At 37.0% G+C, this 24,366-nt stretch overlaps 1 protein-coding gene across 4 annotated transcripts in view; it reads right to left on the bottom strand.

Moving 5' to 3' along the window:
* R3HDM1 (R3H domain containing 1) overlaps nt 1-24,366 on the bottom strand; it is an 89,805-nt gene that overhangs the window by 30,442 nt on the left and 34,997 nt on the right. For 2 of the 4 annotated variants that reach the window (XM_037396743.1, XM_037396746.1), the window contains exons 5-14: nt 16,939-16,980; nt 16,402-16,491; nt 10,818-10,929; nt 8,237-8,315; nt 6,913-6,972; nt 6,691-6,831; nt 4,058-4,166; nt 3,867-3,962; nt 2,440-2,477; nt 1,927-2,153 (exon numbers count right to left, since the gene is read on the bottom strand). In XM_037396743.1, coding sequence (XP_037252640.1) covers nt 1,927-2,153; nt 2,440-2,477; nt 3,867-3,962; nt 4,058-4,166; nt 6,691-6,831; nt 6,913-6,972; nt 8,237-8,315; nt 10,818-10,929; nt 16,402-16,491; nt 16,939-16,980 — 994 coding nt within the window. The remainder of the gene's footprint in view (nt 1-1,926; nt 2,154-2,439; nt 2,478-3,866; nt 3,963-4,057; nt 4,167-6,690; nt 6,832-6,912; nt 6,973-8,236; nt 8,316-10,817; nt 10,930-16,401; nt 16,492-16,938; nt 16,981-24,366) is intronic. The other 2 variants (XM_037396744.1, XM_037396745.1) reach the window with 2 other exon arrangements.

Consider the following 24,366-nt stretch of genomic DNA (forward strand, 5'->3'; position numbering starts at 1 on the left):
CCAAAAGTCCAACATGAAGAGGTCTGTAGAACTGCACTGTTCCTAGATCACTGTATACCTAGATCTTTAGGTAGACAGTTCATCACACTTTTTATTAAGTCTTTGCTATGATACTTGCAGTACTTGGAAACAGAATATAGTTGTTTAAGAACTCTTCATTAGCAGCCTCTATACAATCTAGAAGAGAAAGCAAGACTCAAAAAGGGCTGCGATGGAATTTATCTACTGTTACTTTGCAGCCCTTCATAAAAATTTTTAATTGTAACCCTTTTACTTTTACGTATGAAAAGACAGTACAGCTTGAAGCATTTGTGGATGGCTATTAACCTTTTTTTTGTTGCTAGATGAAGTGAATACAAAGCTATTAATTGTAAACTGGGCAAAAAAGCATATCCCCAGCTCTGTAAAACCATCTTCACCTGACCAGATTTACTTTGATTAGATTTGTTTACAAGTGTATCCACTTCTAGATTATGTAGAGAAATTAGACTGAAGCCATCATAATTAAAGCCAATTACATCCTCAATCAAAACGAACAAACAAAACCAAGTTTCAACACATGCAGCAAAATCACCACAACCTGTAACTGCAGTGAAGCAACAACCATCAAACAGGCAATTCTGAACGTTGAATGTTAACTCTCAGGATGCCAAAATAAAGTTTCCAGAAAAATTTTAAGAATCCATTTCTGTTCTTACAATTTAGAAAACAGGTTTGTAAGAATGTATTTTACACATACACTATTGTCAGGTTGTAGTTTCTTTTCAAGCTGTGCCACATAGTATTACTACATTGCTAAATGAAATAACTCAATGTGAGGGCATCATTTTACAGCACATGCAGAAGTACCTTGGAATGTATTTTTTTATACAAGTATACAAAGGAAAACAGAACTTGTAACTGTTTTACCGCATTAAGATAAAGAAGTGTGGTGATATACCTATAAGGTAGTGGTGGTTTAAGGGAAAGCAAAAAATTTAAACAGGTCCTCATGAGACAGACGTTGTATAAATATGATCAAAGCCAAGCATAATACAAGCAAGCAATAATATTGGTTTTTTTTACAGTTCTACTTCAAATTCTGAAGTAGTGCATCTGTAACCCATCCGTGTATTACAAGCCTCAAAATTCCTCACAACCATGATTACACCTATAGGGTCAAATTACACTGGCATTTGGAATACAAATATTTACTAAATTTCATTTTTGACCCACAGAAGATTTATATCCATATTTTCGGAGATTTTGTTTTGAAATTAATCACAAGTTAACACATCTTTGAAACCCAGACTCTTACAAAATGAGCATTTTCCCCCAACATTTAAGAATCTTACAATTAAACAGTACGCTTAGTTCCAGTGATCTGATTTTTCAGCAATCTAAAAATGATGTAAGCTTTTTAGCCGTATTCCTTTAGATTTAACATTGGCACTGAAAGATATCACAATAAATATAACTAACAACCCATAGTGCTGCTTTTCCCCAGCTAGTAGGACAGCAGCGCACAGTTTCCCAAGACTGCACAACGCGGCTTTGCCATGCTGAAACTAAGGAGTTGAACTCTAAATTTGTATTTCATATAAAGTACTTCTGTTGATAACCAGTTTCAAATCCTTCGTATGAGATAAAATGCATTTAGCTTAACACCATCTTTAACGGGCTTTAAAATTCTACTTCCAAAGTGAAAAGTCTTCATCTCATTTGTTACCTGAGCTCTTGCTCTCCAAGGCAGTTAGGCACTACAGGGTTAGGGCTGTAGTCGTTCTGTATAAGCAGCACCCACTGTATCCAGCGGGAGTTGTATACACGGAGCACCTACGGGACGGAAGCCTCTACATACGTACACATCTGCAACACGCATCAAGTATCAAACCACCAGTTATTTCACTGCTATGTAACTATGTATTCGTACAGATTTTATTATACCTGTCTTAGACAGCCTGCCTGTGCTTTTGCTGCTTCCAGAACTATCTCCTCTTGTCAGAACCGATATCCCACTGAAGCTGCTGGCTTTCGTTACAGCTGGCTTCAGATTGCGGATGGAGCTATCAGAGTCGGTGCTGCTCCAGGGACGGGGTTCACAATACTTCAGCTCATTCTCAGTACTGCTCTGATGGCTGTTGGCTGATCTCCCTGATGTTTCCTTATTGATTCTGTAAGTTATAAACTAAACTTTTAGCACAAGCATCAATTGCAAAATAAGGGAAAAGAAAAAAAAAAGAAAAAAAAAAGAAAGAAAAGAAAAGGTGAAATGCATGCAGAATACTTTGGGATTTTATTTTTTTTTTAAAGAAAGCATCAAATACCTAAGTATCTGTCATCTTTGTTGTGTACTATTAGTTTCTTCCTCCTGGATTCTGTTGACATTTTAATAAGATAGCTTAATATTTATTAAGAAAATAGAAAAATGAAACAGAATTAAACTGCAAATTTTCTTACCTTTTATCAGTGAAATAATTCTCTTGGGAACACAGGGACTGAGGGGCAAAGAAGTGTAGAAATTAATATGAATGGCATCTAGAACCCCCAACTACAGTGCAGTAACAAAACATGCTGCAATTTGGAGTCTTTTGTGCTATACACGGACTTTTACAGCACCCTCCTTATATTAAGCTGCCTGAAAACTTAACCTCTTTGGTGGATAATTTCCATGTTATGGGAAAAAGAAGATAATATAAAAAGGCCCATCTGCAGGAAATAAGAGTTAGCATTAGAACAGTTACAATGCTGACCATTTTTTTTTATATCCATGTTTTTCTGAAGTTACAATTACTCCATTGGGCCTTCGCTGCCTCCTGTAATTTCCAGCTGATGCGTGACTTCGCAAGTCTGTTAACATCACCTGAGTTGCCTTGTCTTCCGCTTGAAAGTGTGAAACAGAAGATGACGCTGGCTACTGCAATAATTACACTGAATTCTTTGGGTACAAGTACACATATACTAAAAAGCAGAGAAAATATACAATCAAAAAGGCTATTATTAATGTCAATTATGTTGTCCTTGACTGTGACTTTCAACACTTGGTACAAAGCTCTGCAGGGTAAAATACACGATAAATGAGTACGCAAAAAGAAAAGGTTATTTTACATTCAAAAGTCTGTTCTTTTTGTTTGTAACTAAGGTGAACAAAACAACAAAAAAGCGCTCTGGGAAAATACCTGGATATAGCAAATTAGCCTCTCAGAGCTCATTACTCTTTCTTCAGAACAAGAACCTGGTTTTAGATGTGTAAGAGCTCCAGATAAGTGTCAGAAAGTGGATTATTAGAAGTAATGCATATTTTTGAAGACCTATTTGTATTGTTTCACTCAAAATGATTAAATATAATCACTACTTGTGATTGAATTATAGTTTACAATGTTACCCTGTTTGATAACTCCAGTTAAGAGACTAGACTTCCAGATTTCTGACTGAAATTTCACATATGGGAACTCAAAATCGTTTTACTGTCACCAGCCATAGACACAAGTGAGGAAAAACCCCCAACATTTTGCTTTTTTTTGTTTGTTTTAAATAGGCTGTGCTGAGCAACAACTGAAATGACTGCAGTATCAAAACTCTAAATTAAATTTCAGTATGGGGCAAAATAATTCATTGAAATAGGTAATGCTAGATAATGCACCAAAATAATTCCTGAAGGTTGCTAGAGTTTCATGCAGTAGTGCTCAGAGAAAACAGAAGATTTCTCATTAACTTCGGTGTCGTTTAAAACTCACTCAGGCCACACTAGTGATTCTTATCTACTCAATCGCCTTCAGAAAACAGAAAGTTTCCCAGAAAGAGGTATCATTTAACCAAAACCACAGATGCACATATGTGTGTGAAGTATTCATACAAAACACCATAAGATTTTCTTTGATACATACATCTTGTGCAAATATTCTTTCTCTAGCTCTCTGATACTCTTCTTCACGTTCTTCTATGGATTTACTTCTTCTGTCATCTTTTAATCGTATTCTCATCTAAATTAAGTGATACAGTGTCAACTTCTACAGAAAAAGTATAAATACACAGTCAAATACAGCCAGTGCAAGGCAATAACCCATACATATTTTACCTGGTTGTCATCTTTGTCTAAACTAGAGTTATCTCTTTTAAGGATGTACCGCTTCTGGAAATCATCACCCTTCTCATCCTTTATATGCTCACAAAACTTTTGGTCAGGTCTGTGGAAAGTTGTTAGAAAGAAAGTATTTATGGTTTTGTAAACAAACTTACACACAGCGGAGCAAACTGAAATATACTCAAGATTAACATTACATATACTTAATACTCTAACTGAATTGACAGGCTTTGGTTGTCCAGGCAATGGAAAAGGTACCAAAAATGTAAGATGATGTGTAGCCCTGACAAGTCCTGTTCCTGAGACATAACAAACCTGCTTTTAAAATCTCTTCCTCCTTCAAAGCTTTTGCTTCAATTTCCAATTAAGGTGGCAAGCAAACCACATGCCATTGGGGAATCAGAAGTGCTCTTGAATCCAGACTGGTGCCATGCAATGGATATTGGGCATGCATGGAAGTGAAGATAGGTGCTTTCTGCTAGAGCTGTAATATCCCAGAATTCATTTCAAGGGAAAACAGAAGATAAGAAGATAGAGGAGAAAGCATTGAAACTTATGAACTTCTAAACCAAAACTAAGTAGAAATAAGCAAGAGAAGAACAGTACAATGCAGGCAAGCAAGGGCTTCATAAGATCAGTGAGAGGATGAAGCAACAGATATATATATATATTGTTTGGCTATTTTATCTACTTTGTGAAAGAAAATGAGATATTTTGCAAACTCTTGCTATTAAAAACAGATACCGAGTACCTAAGACAACAAAAATATTACTATTGTAAAAGAAGTTCTCAGACAATCAGGAAATATTTGTCTAATAAAAGACAAAACATATTTTTACTCTTCTCTATTTCTCTTTCTTTATTCGTTACCCAGGACATCTGTGTAGAGTCAGGAGATCTTTCTCTATAAAACAGCCAACCCTAACTATTAGTTACTGGATGCCCAAACATAATTAGCAGGCATTTCACAGAACCTTTAGACTGTCTTACCTCTTTCTTTTAAAGGTCCCTGAATTTACTGCCCTGCAATCACCAACTTCCCACTCCACTGAGACGTCCCAGTATGCACTGGGTTGTTGATGTCAGTAACATCACTGATCGGCGAAGGAGCCGGGAATCTGCCTATGAGGAAAAGGTAAGTTTGGTTTTATTCAACATGGAGCAGATCTCCAAGGTTTTCTTTCTAAATTCTTATTTTATATCCAAAGCGATTTAAAATAAGAATACTGAAAACATTAAGAATCTTAATGTCTGCAGGTTAGATGAAATGCCTGCTAATTAGTAACTACACCTATAGGGGGCTTCCAGAGGCCATAAGCTATTTAAATACAGCCTAGAATAAAAAAATGCATAAAAAAGAAGAAATCATCTTTTAATAGTTCTTATTCCACATTTGAAGTGCTAGAGTGAAGCTTCAGTCTAGAGAGACTGGTAGATGCAAAGGCAACAGAGTCGAAATGTACGGCTTTACAAGTCAGTTTATCGAGCATGTATAGCCAAAGCAAAAACACATACAGGAATATGTAAGGTATTTAACATATATTAAGGCTCTCTGTATTTTTCTAGAAACTTTTGAGGAAGAAACTGTTTACTGAAGCAAATTTCCAGCGTGGCATGTCATTTTGGTTCTACTGACTCTAAAGTTAGGGTAGACAATCAGATTTTTTTCTCCCAAAGCTATGGAGAGTGTACACAGAGACTGGGATTAGGATGCAGGTGCTATTTTCACGTTCAAATCATAGAGTACTTCAAAAAAATAATGGTGTCAAGGTAAATGCTTTTAAGTTAAAACTAGAAACCAGGTGGCATAAATACACCAACGTATTAGTCCTTTGTCTTTAAGAGAGAATGAGGAGACAGAGCAAGTGCAGAGAACAGAGAGAAAAGCTGGGTCCTTCGAATGAAAACAACACATAGCTTTTGGAGTTGCCGTGGCCCCCCCATGCTACTTTTTTTGTAATATGGATTTGCCTAGTGGTTTCTCCAAAAGCTCCCCAGCCCTCACAGTAGAGTAGCATGCCATGACTTGTTAACCTTGTTGACACTTCCACTGATGAGATGTCTGTCTTCCCTGCTATGCTTATTTTGTAAGGCCACGTGAGATCTGTAAGCAACATCATTCCAACAAAAGACTTCAATGCCTGAATTTTCCCAGTAGATTTTTACAGTAGATTTTACAAAAGCCAAAGTTGTGCAAGTCTTGCCCTCTCCCTTCACCAAATCAGAAATGACCCTGTTCTAAGTTAAGAGCTGATTCTGCTTTCCAAAAGAAACAAATAATGTACTTTGCGCACTTTACTGGTATAACTCTTTAAACACATAAATAGTTGATATAAATTCATATTCCACAGAAACAAAGTTAGCAATGTACCTCTGCAGGAAAAGCCACAAGAATTCTTAATTAACAGGTAGCATCCTTTTTCCCCCAGAGTTTAAAAACGAAACAGATCACATTACTACGCAGCACCTGAACATGAATGGTAAAGATCTTGCAACTATGTCTCCTTGATGCATGGTTCCCCGTGAGTAGATAGACCCCTGCTGCTACAGGTGCAGCATCATTGCATAATATATCCCAGGTGTTAAATTTATGCATCAGAAAGTTTTTTCAAGACTTTTACACTTACATTCTTGTATTGCTAGTTTTATTTACTATGACTGACTTCCCGCTCTGGTCCACGTTGTGCTCTAATCCGAAGTAAGCAGCTACCCTGTGCAACAGCATTCTATGGTAAGATGTCATTGGGGGAAACTTTTTTCTTGGAACTCTGGAAGAAAGGAATAGTAGCTTGATTTAATAAACAGGAACGCTCTTGAATTCTTTTTTCCTATAGGAGTACAGTACTTACTCATTATTACCAATGAAATCTAAAATTTCCTGTTCTAATTTCAGCAGCATCATTCTGTCCCTGAAAATAAAAACACAGCAACTCACATATGAGACACTCCAATAACTGCAGTTGTATTCATCTTAAGAATACACAGGTAAGATCTGTGATCAAGGGTTGACAGCAGACTGTAAACAGGACTACCAGGTGTCAAATGCAGGTTTTTTTCAAGACAAAGTACTAATTTTTCACTAAGCTCTATTGTACTTAACCTGCCCAGTAAAGCATGCTGTTCTCATCTCAGAAATCAGAAATACAAAGATTCACCAAGCAATCTCTGCCCAGTAGGCTCAAAAGAAAGTGCAGTCATTGAGAAGACCATCTCAGGAAGAAGGAAAAGCAGTGACTAGGTTGTTTCTTGTCAGTTAGCATGGGTGAGATTTGCAGAGGCCTGAACTGGCCCTTGGATTGTGAAGCACATCACGGAATCACTGAGACACAGAGTGACAGAGTACTGATAACAGGAGGCACTACTACAACATATCAACAGCCAAGGGGTTAAAAGCTGGCACACACTGCAATGTTATGAGATATTAAGAGAATACAGAAGAGCTAAAACTGAAGGTGATAGAAATGAACATTAGTCTTAACGCTGATGCCAGTTCCAATAAATTATTAACATCTAATGAAATTGACTGTCACACAGTTCACAATTTGCACACATCAGATAACCTAAGCTTCCCAGTTACTGTGCATGTAAACCCACAGCAGACCTTCATCTACAATTTCTTATTTTCACTAGGACACTTTATGACTTCAAATAGGAACAACATAAGAGCCTAGCAGAGGTCTGTGCTTTCTGACTTTACTTGATAGGACAAAATAACATTGGCCTCCTATCATAGCTCACTTTAATTTTTTTTGCCAAGAAAATGGAATCCCAATAAATTAACACATTGGAAATTGTAACTGTAATATGAATGAGTAACAAATAGCAGTGAAATAACTTCTGTGATAGCAGCACAATCCCACCAAATCAATTTCTTGCCTTGTATGTATAGCCACAGACCTAGTATGAAACCTCATGGAGGAAAAGAACAAACAAGATAGCAACATACCACAAACCTCAAAGCAGCAGAACCATGTCAACTCTATTGCTAACAACTGATGGACTTGAATGAGGGTAGATTTGGTTTCTGATGTGCAGAGTGAAGATGTGTATCTGCAACTATGGCTATATGGTACAGCTTAAAACAAAACAAAAAAAACCCCAACCAACTAGGTTGTGTGACACCTCAGGCAACAAGAAGAAGAAAACCAGGAAGTTGACATTACCATTGCTTACCTGGGATTGTTTTTTAATGTATTTACTAAAAATTCATGAAGATCTATACCAGTGGAATCTGTATACTCTTGGCTGGAATCTAAGGGTGAGGGGGAAGAGAGCAAAATTACACTTTGAAAAGACACTAATACTATTTTTTTCCAGTTATGAACATACTATGTATGGATCAATACTATGTAACTATTAGGCATGTTATTCCCCAAATTAAACACTTGCATTTTTAGGGAAAAGACTCACAAGTAAAAAACAAAACAGAAAACCCAACAACATTACCCCCAAACCCCCTCCTTCAAGGTTAACATGGAAGCAAAATCTTCAGTAACACTATTGCCAATCTATCAACGAATTACTAAATATTTTGAAGCAGTGTATCGCCTTGAGTCACCTGATTTCCATCAACCTTCCAATTTTTCTCAATACACTACACTGCATTGTTGTATACACTTCAGTGGACCAGAAGCTGATCTACAGAATTACTGGATGTTGCCCAAAGAAATACTGTAATTCAGAATGTAACAGTTTAATTCATAAATGTTATTTTGTATTATTCAAAACCCTTATTCTGCTGGGCTTTGTTTTCACAACATAACGTTCAGAAGTTTTCAAAAAGAAGTCTCACAACCTTCTGCCTCTTTTCTGGTTTCAGCAAAACAAAGTATTCAAAGTTACATTTTCTTCTCTAAAATCTGTCACTGATAAGAGATGATTCAACACCAAATCTTCCCTTACATGAGCACCTTCCAGAGTTCCAGGTCTTCAAATTCAAAGCTGTAGATGTTTTAACAATATTTGTGGAACTCTACTTCTTCCAAGAACTACTTAGATGTTAACCTAGTCACAAGTTGGGTACAGCTCAAACTTATGCCTAGGTCCTAGCTGTTCCAGGTCTTTTTGCAGTCAGTACAGAAATCAGTCATTGCAAACCTGCTTCTGTTAGCAATGAGAGGACTACTGCACGCAGAAGGGTAGGATTCAGTGGAGAAAGAAGCTATGCAGGCTTTTTCATTAGAAGCAACAGTGCCAGCAGAGCAGCCTCTTGGCATAGCGGGAAACTGGGTGACCAAAGTGCCCAGTCTTCAAAAATGAGACCTAGTTTTCTCCTGGAGAAAGTCCACCTGAGGACAGGGAATCTCTAGTTCCCTAATACTAGTGGGTTCCTTTATCTGCAGAGCTTGTTATGCTATCAATCCTGCCCATACGTTATCAATGGAGTATAAATGAAACCAAGCAAGTTTGAGCATTTATGGTTTGTGTTACGTTTGATTCTGAGGAGAGGAAGAAGAAGAAGAAGAAGAAAGGGGTATGCCTGGTAAAACAACTTTAAGATTGAATAATTATTAACTTTAATTTTCCTAATTTGCAAGTGAGCAATAATTTAGTTATAATTACTGTAAGACTGATGCTTAAATTTCATCATTTTCTATTTTGGCACATCCTAAACTGGGAAGTAATTAACTTCCAGAGGAGATACTGGGTGAATTCAGAACACCTACCTCTACCTTAGGCATTTCGTCACTTTGCTTTCAAGTCCTCGTTATTACCTAACATGCTGGGTATTTTTTTAGGGTGGATAGGGTTTGGGGTGGGTTTTTTTTTCCTTCTTAATTTTAGAAAGTGGGTACTTTAAAGGTCGAGCAAATCAGCTCTGAAAGAACGCCCTATCTTTTCAAAGTATTATTTCAAAGACTTATAAATGCATTTAAGTTCTACATCCCAGTGCTTTTTATTTCACAAATACCTGGCTGTCAGCTGGGAGAAGATGCACTGAAATGCCACATGAGGAAGGTCTTATGGAATTGAAGGACACGAGATGGACAAGTGTTGCCCGTCTCAAAAGGAATTCTAGCTTTTAAGGTATTTCCTACACACTGGCTGATTGAAGATGTTTAGACAAACATTCTGGATCCTTTATTTAAAGCAAGAGCTGTACAATGATTTGCCAGCTTAAATGCATAGTCTTCTACCTTGAGGAGGCATTAGGTAACAGACAGAGACAGGCTTCCATCATTAATTTTACAGTTCTATATCAGGTTTAAAACCAAAGTTTTTCAGCAGATTGAATAGTTCCTCAATCCAGAATGCAGAAATATTAAAAATCAGAACATAATACTTGTCATTTTTACTTACATAGTTGCACCCTTGCTCCAAAACTTTATTTTACTTTTGATAGTATCTAGAAGCTTTTATAAATAACTGAACAAGAATATTGGCTTCTGCTGAATAAAGGTCAGAAAAAGTACAAATGTAGTTGTCTCTCTCACTTAAGTTTCAGAAATCCTATAAAAACAAAGTCGAGGATACTGACGAGGTACAGTCAGTTTTCCAAAGAGCACCTGGACACAACTGAGGTGACACAACTGCTTTTATGCTGGCCTGTATAGCTAGACCAGCAAGAAAGGAAAAAGCATTTGCTGGAATACATGTGTTTGATGAAGCCTCGAAAGCACCATGTCCTCTGGGACCAATTCCCTCTCCAGCTAAAAAGCCATGTTTGTGCAATGACGATCTGGAACCAAACAGTATTTTCTCTAAATATTCTTCATTAACACAGTACATTTAAAAGTACAGTGAGAGACCAAACCTCTTGATAACATTTTTCTGGACAGTTTATCACTGGATTTTTCCTTTTCTGATTCATCTTTTGCAGGCTCTTCTTTTTCAAAAGACTCTGACAACTGGATCTGAATTTTCTCCTGTCAAAAGTAAAAATCAGTCATGATGGAAATTATTTCAAATACCTGTAGGAGAACTGTTTTGTACCATATTACCTGCAAAATAATGAAGTAACAAGGAAAATAATTGCCTTCAGTCTTTCTGATCCCACATGTACTTTATGCAATCACAAAATTATCAGTAAATCAAAAACTCTAGAGAAGGCATAGAAAGTCCCATACACATTTTAGAATTTACACACACTTCCAGGCTTTGAATGCTATTTCAAAATGAATCCAAAGTATCTTATTTGATACACATCTGAAAATATTCTAGTTTTTCAGACACAGAGATTTTCTACAGCTTCTAAAGTTTAAGGAATGCATCATCCATGATGCCTTTTTTCCCATTATTCACAATTCTTGAGTATAAAATCTTGCTTGACTATAAAATCTTGTTTCAAGTTTTGATTTGATTTACATCAAGAAGAAAAAAAAATAAACTAAATGTTTCAACTTAAGGCAGAGCAACATTCCCAGATCCAGAGTAAAGGGAAATATTTACAGTACAATATATGGCAAAATTTGCAAACCTTACTGTCATCAAGGCTTAGATTCTTAATTTTCTGTGTATTTTGGTAGAGTAGTTCTGTGTGTAGTCATCTCAGAAACTGTTTTTATACAAGTGAACTATCCTAAAACCAGTTTCCCAAATACAGCAAAAAAATAACTTCCCTTTGACATTATAGCGACATAACGGTCCACTAAACAGTGAAAAACTGTAATTTGTTTTTCATGCCTCTTTAACTCTTTAACAAGATTGTCAGTGAAGGACTAACATATTCCAGACAGCAAAAACAGAGGAGATAGGGGGAGATGGAGACACCATGTATCTGAATGACTCTACGAGAAGTGGCAAAGTCCTGCAAGAGCAAGATTCCCCATTACCTTTTATCTTGAACATCCTCAAATGTCGATTTTGTTCCCCCAGATGCCAACTGAGTTGATGCTATCACCTCCCCACCCGAGAACATCTGATCCTTCCCAACCCAAAGAACCTGGCCCTCATCCATTCTTGCCTGTCACTCTTCTGACTTGCACCTAACCCTTTCCCATGCAAGCCCTCACTCTTCCTTCCTGTTCTTACACCTATCCAGGCACCTGCTCTAGGCTTCTCATGTGTCATTCCACAGACCTGATCTCACTGATGTAAGCTGGCCAAAGTTAAATATAGCAAGGATTCACCAAGGCTAAATACTGTTTTACATGCAAATGCATCCTGGCACAACCTGCAGTAATGCTCCTCCCTGCCCTAACAAAACAAACTGCTCTCTCTACCTTGGTACCTTCAGAGCTGGCCAACGGGAACCCTATACTAATGAGGTTAGGGTTAAAACCTAGTTTCAATACACATTTTTGTAGTAATAACTTTTTCAAATGAGCAAAAAAGTTTAGCTGATCATGTTACCAGCTCTCCCTTTCATTAAGTCCCCCCCCCCCAAATGTTCCAATTAAACTTATTCATTCATTAACACCCTGCAAAAGAGCACTGCAAGTGTGAAGACTTCTCAGCTTTTATGACATTATCTATAACCAGGTCTGATAAAAAACATTACCAATTACTAATAATGAACTTTTTTGAATAAGTACTTCCTAGCCTTGAGAATTCATTTGGCTAAATCTTTGCATTCCTCACTTCATAAACCTGAATACAATTCAAATGAGCAATTTCATTGTCACTACAAAGCACATTACACCTACTGTTCACCTGTAGCTGCATAACCATTATTTGAAAGAGAAAGAAACGTGTTTCTCTCATTAAGAAATGATTTCTCATTTGGATCCACCAGTATGTTTTTTTTCCATTTTTTACTAATACTCTACAAAACTACCAGTAAGTTACGGAAACTTTCATAGTCTGATTTTCCTTCACTAGAACACTGATTGACTACATAACATAAACTCATCTGAAGTAAAACCATACGGCAATAGTTTAGTCAAAGGATTTCAGCAAGTAATTATTTCCATACTTTTCCCAAGAAAAGCTAAAAAAGGAACAGCCATCTGAACAGCCAGTTCTACTACCACAAATTCTATTTCAAAGTGTGATACAACAGAACTGTGTACCAAAGGGCACTTTCTTGTGATTTCATGCTATAAAAACCATAGCATCTAATTAAATATGACCTACTTGACTGGAAAATTGCCGAAAAATCTTGTAACTTCTACTCCCCTCAAATTCTTTTAATCCCACCCTGTTTGTAGCAGGTCTCTGCTGGCATACTGATTTAACAGCCTGCTTGCGGTAACTCAGATCACCTATCTGAAATCCTCACTGCAGCAGAAGAAATTGTTACCAAACCCTGCTTAAACAAGAGAAAGCCAAAGAAACAGCAAAACCATCAAAACAAACAACAACAACAAAAAAAATAAATTCCTCCAGCTTAAAACACTTAAAAATGCAAGAGTCAGGAAGCATGACAGAATATTACTCAAAGGCCCCACATCCTGGAGTCTTGGCTTTTTACCAGAAATCTGCAAAACCAACCTGAATTTACACGCGTCGGTATAAACTAACATTACAGTCTCTGGTCTTCTCCCCCCCCCTCCCTTCAGTTGCTTAATTTTGCTAAAGAAGAAAAAGTTCAATCTTTTGAAGGTTTATTTACTTGTTACCCATATTAACAACTGTCATTCATATGACAACAGCCCTTCCTTAAAAAAAAAACTGAAATGGATCATCCTTTGCTAGTGTTTGTACTTTCTATTAGAGCATACAGAATCAGAATGACCCCAGCACCTAACATTTAGACAAAGGACAGCAAGATAATATAGAGTTAGTGTATATACAAAGATAAAAGATCAAATAAAACAGTTACATTCTTCCTCCTGCATAAACTCTTACCGTCACACACCTGTTAGTAAAGGGCTGCCGGTACTTTTTAACAATTAAGGCTTAAAAATTTGTGAGCTCTTAGGTAGGGTTTCTTAGCAAGGAACAGGATCTTTATTCATGTTGCAATTGTGCTCAAGAAAATATACACAAGTAACTCAGGAAATAAATTGATCTGCTTGAGACAATTTCTCTGGTCTGACAACCTCTTTCATGATAGCCGCCTGATAGGAAGCAGCCAGCAGTGGCAACAGTGACTTGCTAAGTGACTTCTACACCCGTACATGCCTTGGAGTTTTACCTTGCTGAGAGCTGCTGTACATACTAGCGTGGAAAGTATGACTAATAAACAGTCACAGGCAAGACTGTAGAGTTATCCCAAAACTCACACCAGTTACTAGTTAAGTATATATATTTTTCATCCTATCAAGACCAACACTAATCATTAAAAACTGGCATTCTTCAAGTAGTATCAGCAACATTATCCTGAATTTCATTCTTCCTACCTTCTAAAATCCATCTGAAGTACTAACACAAAACTGGAAGGCATTTTTCAGTTGCAGTCACTGATACAACAAAGCAGTGACTTTTCCAGCAATGGGAAACCATGACAGAGGTTATTCTCATGCTGCCAGGGAGGGCTGTGCAAGACGGCCTCTCACTTCACCTAGCCACTGGACCTCCCACACATCCCAAGCACAATTAATGCACACACATCACACTTCGAAGTGCGGGGCTTGAGGCAGCCAGCAGCTGATTAGTACCTACAGAAGAAATCTTCTGTACCATTCCCAAAGATTCTTTGGCAAAGAAAGCAAAACGGTTGCAGAAACTGCCTGTATGAGTTGTTACGGAGGGTCATGGAAGGCCTGTACTCCATTGGATGTACACTCCAGCATCAGAACTTGTAACAAATTCCTACTTCCAACTTCTCTTCAACATGCATTTCTCCACTCCACAGGGAAGAATTAAATTTGTGCTCTCAAACATTTGCATAGTTACTGGGATTCATAAGCCATTCTTCTAGATTACTGCTTCTAAAGAAAAGTCACACTCGCAGCTAGATCTGATTTTGTTTCTTAATACACAATCTGGTTTATGGTATTCCCCTCATACAAACTTACATTTTCACACCGTTCAGTTCATTCCATAGAATTGGCCTTTACATCTCTTCTGCTGCAATAATTCCTTTTCAAGAAGGACCTTGCAGTACACAGCTAAGGAAAGATTCCCAGAGGAGACGGTAACAAATGCCATCTGCAGATAACACTTATTATAAATGCCTGACTTCAAACCATTAAATACATAGTGTTGTATAGTGAGGGAGGTTTTTAAAATCCTAACGTCTCTTATGTTTGAAATACACTGTGGGTGAACAGCCCACCAAATCAGGATTCTCTCTTCCCGTAATTAGATACAGTGACTGAAAAGTTAAACCCTACTGCTGAAGTAGATCTCTCAGGCAATTTTGTTAATCTTATGCAAAACATTACAACAGAGCTGTAAGTCACTGTAAATAGCATTAGCTTTTCTGTTGTCTCTTAACCTCTTACTCTGCAGCCTAAACCATCTAAGACTTAGATTTTCATCAAATTAGCAGACCCAGTTTCAGAATTTGTCTAGTCAATTCTTCAAATACTGGTATACTAGTGAAGGACTATGAAAAATATTATTTTCTCAGTTTTCCCAAGGAAGAAAAAAAAACCAAACTAGATACTCTGTGGTTCAATCTTACAAAATTTTAATTAGCCTCACAAATACCTACATGAGTTCTCAACCTATCTCCCTCCTCAAAACTGAATTACCACGCCCTCCAGCAAAGCCCCCTCACACCTGCTATTCTACTGCTTCCCTCTGCTTGTTAAGAAAAGTGAGACTTTTCACAAAAAGACAGTTTAGAAGCTTTTCAAATAACAGCAAAGTCAACATGCTTTATGATTAATTGCTAAGGACCATTTCAATTTCCTTAGGAGTGCAAAAAAGAAAAGCATTTTAATGCCCCTTATTCACACACAGTACTAAAACCAGTAATAGTATTTTGCTTTAAAAATACAGATAGGTATGAAAGTAAAGTCAGGAAAACTAGATTTTGTTTTAAAATCTCTAGAGTATTTTTACATATTTTGTCCAGCATTTAGAAACTTCAAGTGTATTATATCATCTTAATAGATTAGTCTTCAGACATACCTCAGGCATGTGTTAATAAAACTACCAGTAATTATGACTAACAGGGAGGAATTCAGTTAAAACACCAGAACTTACAACTGTTAAGATTTTCTAAATATAAGAAGCTGATAAATTATGCTGCATATTAATCATCATTTTTCTGTGTAACTGAAGGCAGACAGCATTTAAGCAGTTTAGGGCTGCCTCAAATGCACTGCAACACTAGAAAGTTAAAACTAACAAAAGCCCTTCTTGTCCCCCAGCTGTCAACCAATACAGTTCAGAAAAACAAAGCAGCCGATTCTTTGTCTGATACTATCACCTCTATTAAAGCTGAATTAAATGACACTTAAAATCATATGGTGGCTGCATATTAAAAGAATACCCAAAAGATTATCTTTTGAAAAGTAAGTTACTTGAAATTGTTTCAGAAACTTCAGTAACGTGATTTTTACCTGGAGGTCCTGTGATATTTCAGCTGTGGGAGGTGGTGGATATTCTTCACAAACAGCAAGGCTCCGAACTAACTTTAACTTTGTGTTTGACTAAAGGAAAGTATGTAAAATTAAAAACTATGGCTTATTAAAAAAATTATATAAATATACCATAAGCCGTTATTTTTCCATTCATTTTATGTAAAACAAAATGGCTGAAAACTGCATTTTTAATATTTCAATAGAATAATTAATTTCCTTTAGGATGAAAATACCCAAGCAATTGCAGCTTTTGAAGGCACTGTCAGCAAAATAGAGCAAATCTAATGGAAAGTAAATAAAATCTTTGGGAAAGTGTTTCTCTCCATAACAATAAAAAGCCACCAAAAATATAAAGGCAAACCACAAAAGCAGACAACTAGGCAAGACAAAAACCCAACAGAATAAAACAAAGCTTCAATGCCAAAAAATAAAACTAAAGGCACTTTTCACAAAGTAACAAAGCTTTAGCAAGCATGAAGGGCTTCCTTAGCATGCCAGCACACAAGTCTACTGTACCTTCGACCTTTTTGCTGTCTGTCCAAAAGACTGCACTGGCCGCTAAACGATAAGCACAACAGAAAAGGTTTATATTAAACTTAATAGTACAATTTTATTAATGCAAAAGTCTGTACAAGAGAAAGCTTTAACAGTTATTACTGACGTGATGGTCAAGTCTGTGAAAGGAACAGCAGGTGCTTTTGGCTGAAGGATTATATGCTCTCCCAATTTCATTGTGCTTGTCTTTCATTTCTCTTTTTCATTTATCAGCAACAGATTTTACAGGAATTTAAAAGGAAGCAAGCATTATTCTTCTTCAGTAAGATCCAAGCAGTTTACTCTTTCTGCCATCTCCTACATTTTAAATGTCCTAATTTCCTTGGCAACATGACATGGTTTTTATAAATTTTCTTCCTATTCCTGAAACCTACCCAGAAGAATTATATATAATTTAAAAAGGGGCAAAAAAGCCAGCACTGCCTCGACAGGTGATGGCCCATCATAAGCAGGTTAACACACACGGTATTTTTCTTTTACCTTAGAACCTGTGCAAGGAGACTTTACAATGGACTACTGGTCAATTTTTTTCCCCTTTAATTTAGTAATTTACTCTGCATCAATATGCTCTTTCTCCTCCCAGAGCCACTTCAGTAACTTACTATGCATTAATTTGCTCTTTTTCCTCCCAGATCCCTTCTTCTATTACTATTGTTTCTTTTTAAAGAAAGCGTTACCAGAATCCTATTACAGTATGAATGATTGTCAACAAAAATATTTAACAATTCCTTAACTGCAGCTAAAACTAATTCAACCCTCTGTGACAGTTACACAGGAATAGAAGTATTTACAGTGGCGTAACATAACTTCAGTATTGGTTTCACTGCAGAACTAAAACTGATAGACAAACCTTTAACAGAACTGGTTTTACTGAGCGTAGGCCAAATACTTATAAAGAAAAAGTAACATTGGTAATAATTTTGAAAGTTGTTTAATGGACAATATTTCTTCCTTTATGAAAGGTGTATCCTTTCAGAAGGAAACAAAAACTCTGTTTGAAAACTGCATGAAACCCTCCTTGCCCCAGGCTCATAGCAGCAGGTATCTATCAAGTGCCTTAATTTCTTAGCAGGACATACACGTTACTAACAAGAACACCTAACCTACAGTAAAAGATTCTACCACATAAAGGCAGAAGAACTGCTATTTCTCTCATTTTCCTCAAGTCCCAAATGTCTGTTTTGGAAGTTGTGCCAGCTTAGCTGAAGAGCAGCTGAAGGGGAGCTCATTTAAGCTCATTTCACTATATAACAGGATTTTAAATAGCAGCCCTGAAAACTAACTGAACACATCATCAGTTTTTTAAAGGAAGCTTGCTGAGCTTTTGAGCAGCAAAGACAGTTCAAATGTTCTCATACCTGGAACAATACAGAGACTGAGTTTCGCTGTTACCTGAAAAATATTTCTTTCTTTCAGTCAGCTATGCTGAAAGCATACATTGCACATAGCAAGCTGGCACTCTGCATATCCCTGGCAAAGTTTCTATTATACCAAGCTACTAAAATTTCAAGAACTGGATGATTTCCCAGCCTTGTATCAATTACTCCAGCATGAATTATCTTAGGTGGGTTCAAATCACATAGTGTAAACTTAAAATCAAATCAGCACTGCCAGCGGAGTCCTCAGTACACTGTCAAAACAGCAGGCAAAAGAATCTACACTTGGGCAATTGTTTACATTTTGTGAAATTCTGGAAGCTTTGAAGCCAGTAAATAACTAAAAAGAACATAGAAGCAGACACCTCAGATCCACTATTCTGGGGCAGGGAAGAGGAGGTAAAAAAAAATAAAATCAATTTAGTTGTACAGGACATTTTAAACTAGCCAAACATAATTTCTAATACTGCTAACCAAAACTTTACACACGAGTTACTGCTCACTGATTAGGTAAGACATACATATTTCAATTATTTTTAAGAGTGATTTAAAAACAAAACCAGAAGAAGACATTGCTTGGTTGCTGGGAAGCAGGAACTGTGTCACAATTAATTTAATTAAGCCCTTCCAAAGCACATCTCCTCACTTTACCTCAGTAAAATCTCAGGAATCCATTGGAGCCAAAACTTAAGCGTATTTGCTCATGCCACAAAGTGAAGCAAATGCTTCAAAATTTAATTTACATCTTCAAATTTAAATGGTCTAGTATCAAACCTGAATTCTTTGTAAGAATGTTTAAGATCAGCGTGGGCTTAGGATTTCGACCATAGCAAGACTAGTTTGATGGTACATTCTTCTAAATGTTTTAAGTGTATTGTTTCTCATCTTCCATTTTGCTTGCAGAATTACAGTTCTGTTTCCAGGTTGAAAAGCCAACCCAACTGACAGTGTCAGTTATGCTACATTTAAAGATTTTTTTTTTTTTTTTTTGAAGACAGGTGTTTGCAACCTACAGGGCATTAAGTTAAAGCATTATAGGATATTCAGGTGCTCAATTTCATGAGCACCTGACAATTTTTAGAGACCAAACTAACACCAATAACACTGGAGAGAGCTGGGGGGCCACTGTAGGAGACAGATTCTCCCTTGACTGAAATGACTGAAACCTCGGAGTTACACATGAGAGAAGTATCATCCCACTTAGCATTTTAAGACTTGTTATCTAGAAGCAACTGCCTTGTAAAACAATCCTTTGAAAGATGTGGATTCCTTGCTTACCTGCATGACTCCAAGGATGTCAAAACCTGAAATACAAGCCCCCACATCCAGGTGCAACTGCAAGGAGTGAGCATGACACACTTGACAGGTAAGAAGCACTTGAATAAATGTGGTGTAGCTGACAGCTGGGACAGCTGATGTGAGGAAAGGCCTACGTGTAAGGTCTGCGCCTGGAAACACAAAGCCCAGAGTCCTGTGGTATCAACAGTAACTGCACTCACAAAACCTGAAGATGATTGGGCACAGTTCCTTTCTCGGGCAACTACACTCCCACTGGCATTCCAGGACAATTAGCTATTGTCAACAACCCTTAATGCATGTTGTAGCTGGTAATGCACATTTTCTCTCTTTCCAGGTCTGTTAATTTTAGTTCTGTCCCGATTTGTCTGCATTTATTAAGTTTTGCTCCTACCGAGCATCTTTATGTTCCCTATTTGCGAAAAAGCAATACTTTAGAATACACGATCCTTAGTGAATGCAAATTAAACAATTTCTTTATATTTGCAGCTCAAAGATTTTTACTGACTTGAGAAAACATTGTGTTAATGAAAGCAAGATTAAAAATAAATTTATGATCCATTTGAAGTCATTATGGACATGATTTCAAGAGTGTTACAAAGCAAGTATTCCAAACAAACGCATAATGAAAATAAAAGATTAGGTTTTTGTCTTAAAAAACACCAAACAAAACCCCAACAACAACAACTTTTAAGACCAACTACTATGCTTCTTTTCTAACTACAAAATAAAAAGGGAACCAAGATAAAGTTTACCAAACACATATAATGATATCTATCCAGGATTTCAGCTGAAGTATTTGCCTATTTTATTTGTTCCTAATTACCTCCACAGATCACATATATTAAATACAAAGTAAAGATCTGGAGCTGTTACATGCCTTCCATTATCATCACTGTCTAAACAATTTGGATAAAAACAGGTCAGGCACAAGACAGCCAACTTAGAAGTCTTAAAGGTTTTATGAGAAAGTACTGTATCTGTTTCTGAAGTACCGTTTGGGCGTTTCAGGGGACAGGCGTGACATAACAGACTTGAACAGTGTACTGAGGACATTCAGTTTTTCACCTTTTTTCTAAATTAGGTCTCAATTTTAAATCCAGTTAAGGGCTATAGTCCCAAGCACCACAGATAGCTTTGTAATACTGAAGGGAACAGCATGGTCTATAGTTACTTGCTGTCCTGTGTTAGTGAGTAGTGACAGCAATTTTCCATGACACAGTAGAGGATGACTGATGGAAAAATAGTTTCCCCATTGGACACAGAGGCATTTTCAGCAGTTGAAAAGTAACTGAACAGAATCTGCCCGATTATTTATCTATTAAAAAGTATTAAGTCACATATTTTGGAGACAAAGACAGGTAAATCCTGACGAGACCAAAACAGCTGGGGAGGAGGAAAAGAAAGGCTTCAGAGAACTCAAGCTGTGGCACAGAGAGAAAACGTAGGTTTGTACTAGTATGGAGGGATGAAACTTGTAGAGAGATATCTAGTTGTTAAGGAAAAAAATTAATCTAATTCCTCCAAAGGACAGGGATTTCTGCTTAATTAGGATAAATCCACATGTATACTCATAAACCCAGAATTACACTCAATTCATACAACATCTGCCTTGCCCATATCACATGGTGGATGCGTACAACTCCTGTATTCATGCACCAGCCTCCACCCTTCCATGAGGTTTTTTTTGTTGGTGGTACTTCGGGTTTACACTCCACAGCTTGCAAGTGCTTTTCCTGATATGTAGTGATAACGCAGCTTGCTTTCTCCCAGTCTTTTACTGCCTTGGCAGTCATCAGTCCCTCAAGGATCTTATATCTACTTATTGATCATTATCTTTCAGTGCAGAGAAGACAGTATTTAAGACGAACATTCCTCTTGCCTCCTCAGCCCCCACAACGAATAGGTTGTACAATAAAGAACAAACCACCTCTTCTGCATCATATATAAGCCAATGTGAATTGTTAAAGAGATTTTAAATATTTCCTGTTTTATAAGTCTTCCTAATAGTGAATAGCAGGCACTATCTTGTAAGTTAAATCCAGGCTGTTTGTTTATTTTTTTGCCAATATTTCCTGACATGTTAACTTTGTAACAGCAGTCCTTAGAGCGGATGAAATATTTCCTGTCCCACCACCCAGTGACAAAGGAACAAAATTCAGACCTTATACACTAGCTAATTCAGAATTAATATGTTGTCACCTGACCTGGATAAGATTAACAGGTGGGAGACAACAGTGACCAGTGAAACAAAACCTTTTTGATCACAAAAACTTCCATAGTGCTGACATGCAAAAGACTTCTGTAAAAGCATTATCCATATGAGTGCCTCTTATTTCCAAGTCCATTTAAGTGTTATTTGATGGTGGTCACATCAAAATAGGACAATTCAAAAAATCTTCCCTAGTAATCTACATATCAATTATACTACTCTCACACTGCTTAAAGGAATTGGGAGTGCTAGTCATGTACTCTAGTAAGACATTTTTCTCATTCACATTGTACCTCCAACAGTGTACACAACAGCAAATAGGTTACACATTTCAACATAATATGGAATTGAGCCACAGTCACATTTCAAAATATAATCACCAGTTTCTGGAACTGTGAAGATCCAGAAACATACCTGAATTCAAACCATGACAGGTTTAGTCAGAGGAAAGATCATAGCCTGTTTCTTACTTGGCTGTGAAGAAGTTAGAAATCAAGTGATAACTGTACTTAGGAATATTATTGTACTTTGCCAATAGCTATGAAACCTATTTAAGCAATTAACTACTAATTAGGAAAGCCAAAGCCAAACCCATTGCAACCACTGCCCAACCCATCCTCTGATACATTCAATTAGCAAATAATAGAACACAGCAAATTCCAATAAGCTTCTGATAATCTTCTCTAACATTTCTCAGCAAATCCTTTGCTCTTTTTCCTACCACTACAGTAACATTTACTTGCACCTAATGGAAAGTAGGATATCCAGTGAAATTTTACTACTCAAACTATTTCATCATCCGGTAGTTAAAAACTTGCTGACTACTCTACAGTTCCCAGAAGTTTTGTTTATTATGGACAAGCCTTTTTTTTTTTTTTTTAACTTCTATTTTAGCACAAAACATTCTTTCAATGGAAAAGCCTCAAATATATGACATACATTTGCACTAGCAGCTACCACAGAGTACAAGTGACCTCAACTTTACTGACTTCAATTGTTGCAAAGGGCTTACATTAGCAAAGTGCCCCTTTGTAACTGGCTGTCTCCTACCACTGGAAACCAACATACTCAGCCCACAGACTCAGTTTTCAATTAAACTACTCATGTAACAGCAATGTTCTGATTCTGATGGAGACTCCTAGACCAAACACTCATATATCAACGCTAAATGAAGACAACAGTTGTAAAGCTGCCTCCACCAGCCTTCATTACACCATTGTTCCGCTCCTCTTGCACGTGCTAGGTAATTATTTCAGCCACCAGCTATTACTCCTGTACAAGAACCAACCAAGTAACCAACCCCACTGCCAAACCCCACAGCCATTGACAGGACCAACAGATTAATTTCTCTAGACTAAGTCTGACCATACAGCAACATTTGTTGCAGGAAGGCAGATTTGCCACTTGAGTCTCGTAGAAGTTTCCACACTAAAACTTGTCAAATGAGAAAATGTGCATGAGATTTTTCCAAGTTACTGAACTGTATGAAAATAAATCAACCTTAAATTAATGTTTAAGGTTCACCACTAGGATATTCCATTGATTAAAGAAAATACCAGCTCAGCTGTAAGATATAGTAGCTTTTTGGTAGCAGTTACTTCTCATATTTTACAGACTTATTTCATTTTGATCTATTTTTTCCCATAAAATTATCTATTTATACTGATGCCAGCCTTAATAAAGCCAGCAGATATTAAAGTGTAAAACTGTATTGTTATTACAGTAGTCTATAAGATTTATTTGGAAGCAGTTTAAAAAAACCAGATAGAGCTTACTTCACTCAGTGGAATATTGAATTGCTAAGTCTTGAACAAATCTACTCCCAAAAGAAACTTTTACTCAATTCTCAATGACAAGAATCTAATAAGCTACTATCCTGTTTTTGCAGCCCACAAGAGAATATTGCTATACTCCATATCCCCATCAGGATTTTTATCAGAGAATTGTTTATTGTTAACCCACAGACACAGAATTCCTATAGAAAACTAGTTCTTGTCAAACACAAGCTTCTGTGTTTTCTCTTTGAAGTTTGCCCCATTTTCTAGGTTGTGCCAGAAAATCTCAGTTGCTTTCCTTAACTCCTCACCTCATCTAAAGACGCTTACAGTCTTCAATGACCAAGCGGGCATCCTCAGTCAGGAGTTAACTAGTTTGTCCCACATGAGAGGCCCATCTTTCAGTACTTTTGAGCGTAAACACTAACTGCACAACTAAACCTCAGAGGTATTAAATCTGCTGCCATAAATTCTTAACCCATCCTTACTGCTGTGTTCTCCTTTAACACAAGATATTTTCATACTATCTGCCCTGCCTCCTCCTCACTTGAAGTTTGATGCTGCAATTGCTTTATAGGTACAGCTCCCACCTTGCAAAGGCCATTCATCTATATGCATCAGCTCTTCAGTGTATGCATGAGGACTGCCTAAGCTTTCCTCTTAATAAATCACGTACCAAATTTATCAAGCAGTGAAGAACAGAGAAAAGGGAAAGTATGGGGAGTACTAG

The sequence above is a fragment of the Falco rusticolus genome, chromosome 8 (genome assembly GCF_015220075.1).
Source record: "Falco rusticolus isolate bFalRus1 chromosome 8, bFalRus1.pri, whole genome shotgun sequence".
Classification (NCBI taxonomy): domain Eukaryota; kingdom Metazoa; phylum Chordata; class Aves; order Falconiformes; family Falconidae; genus Falco; species Falco rusticolus.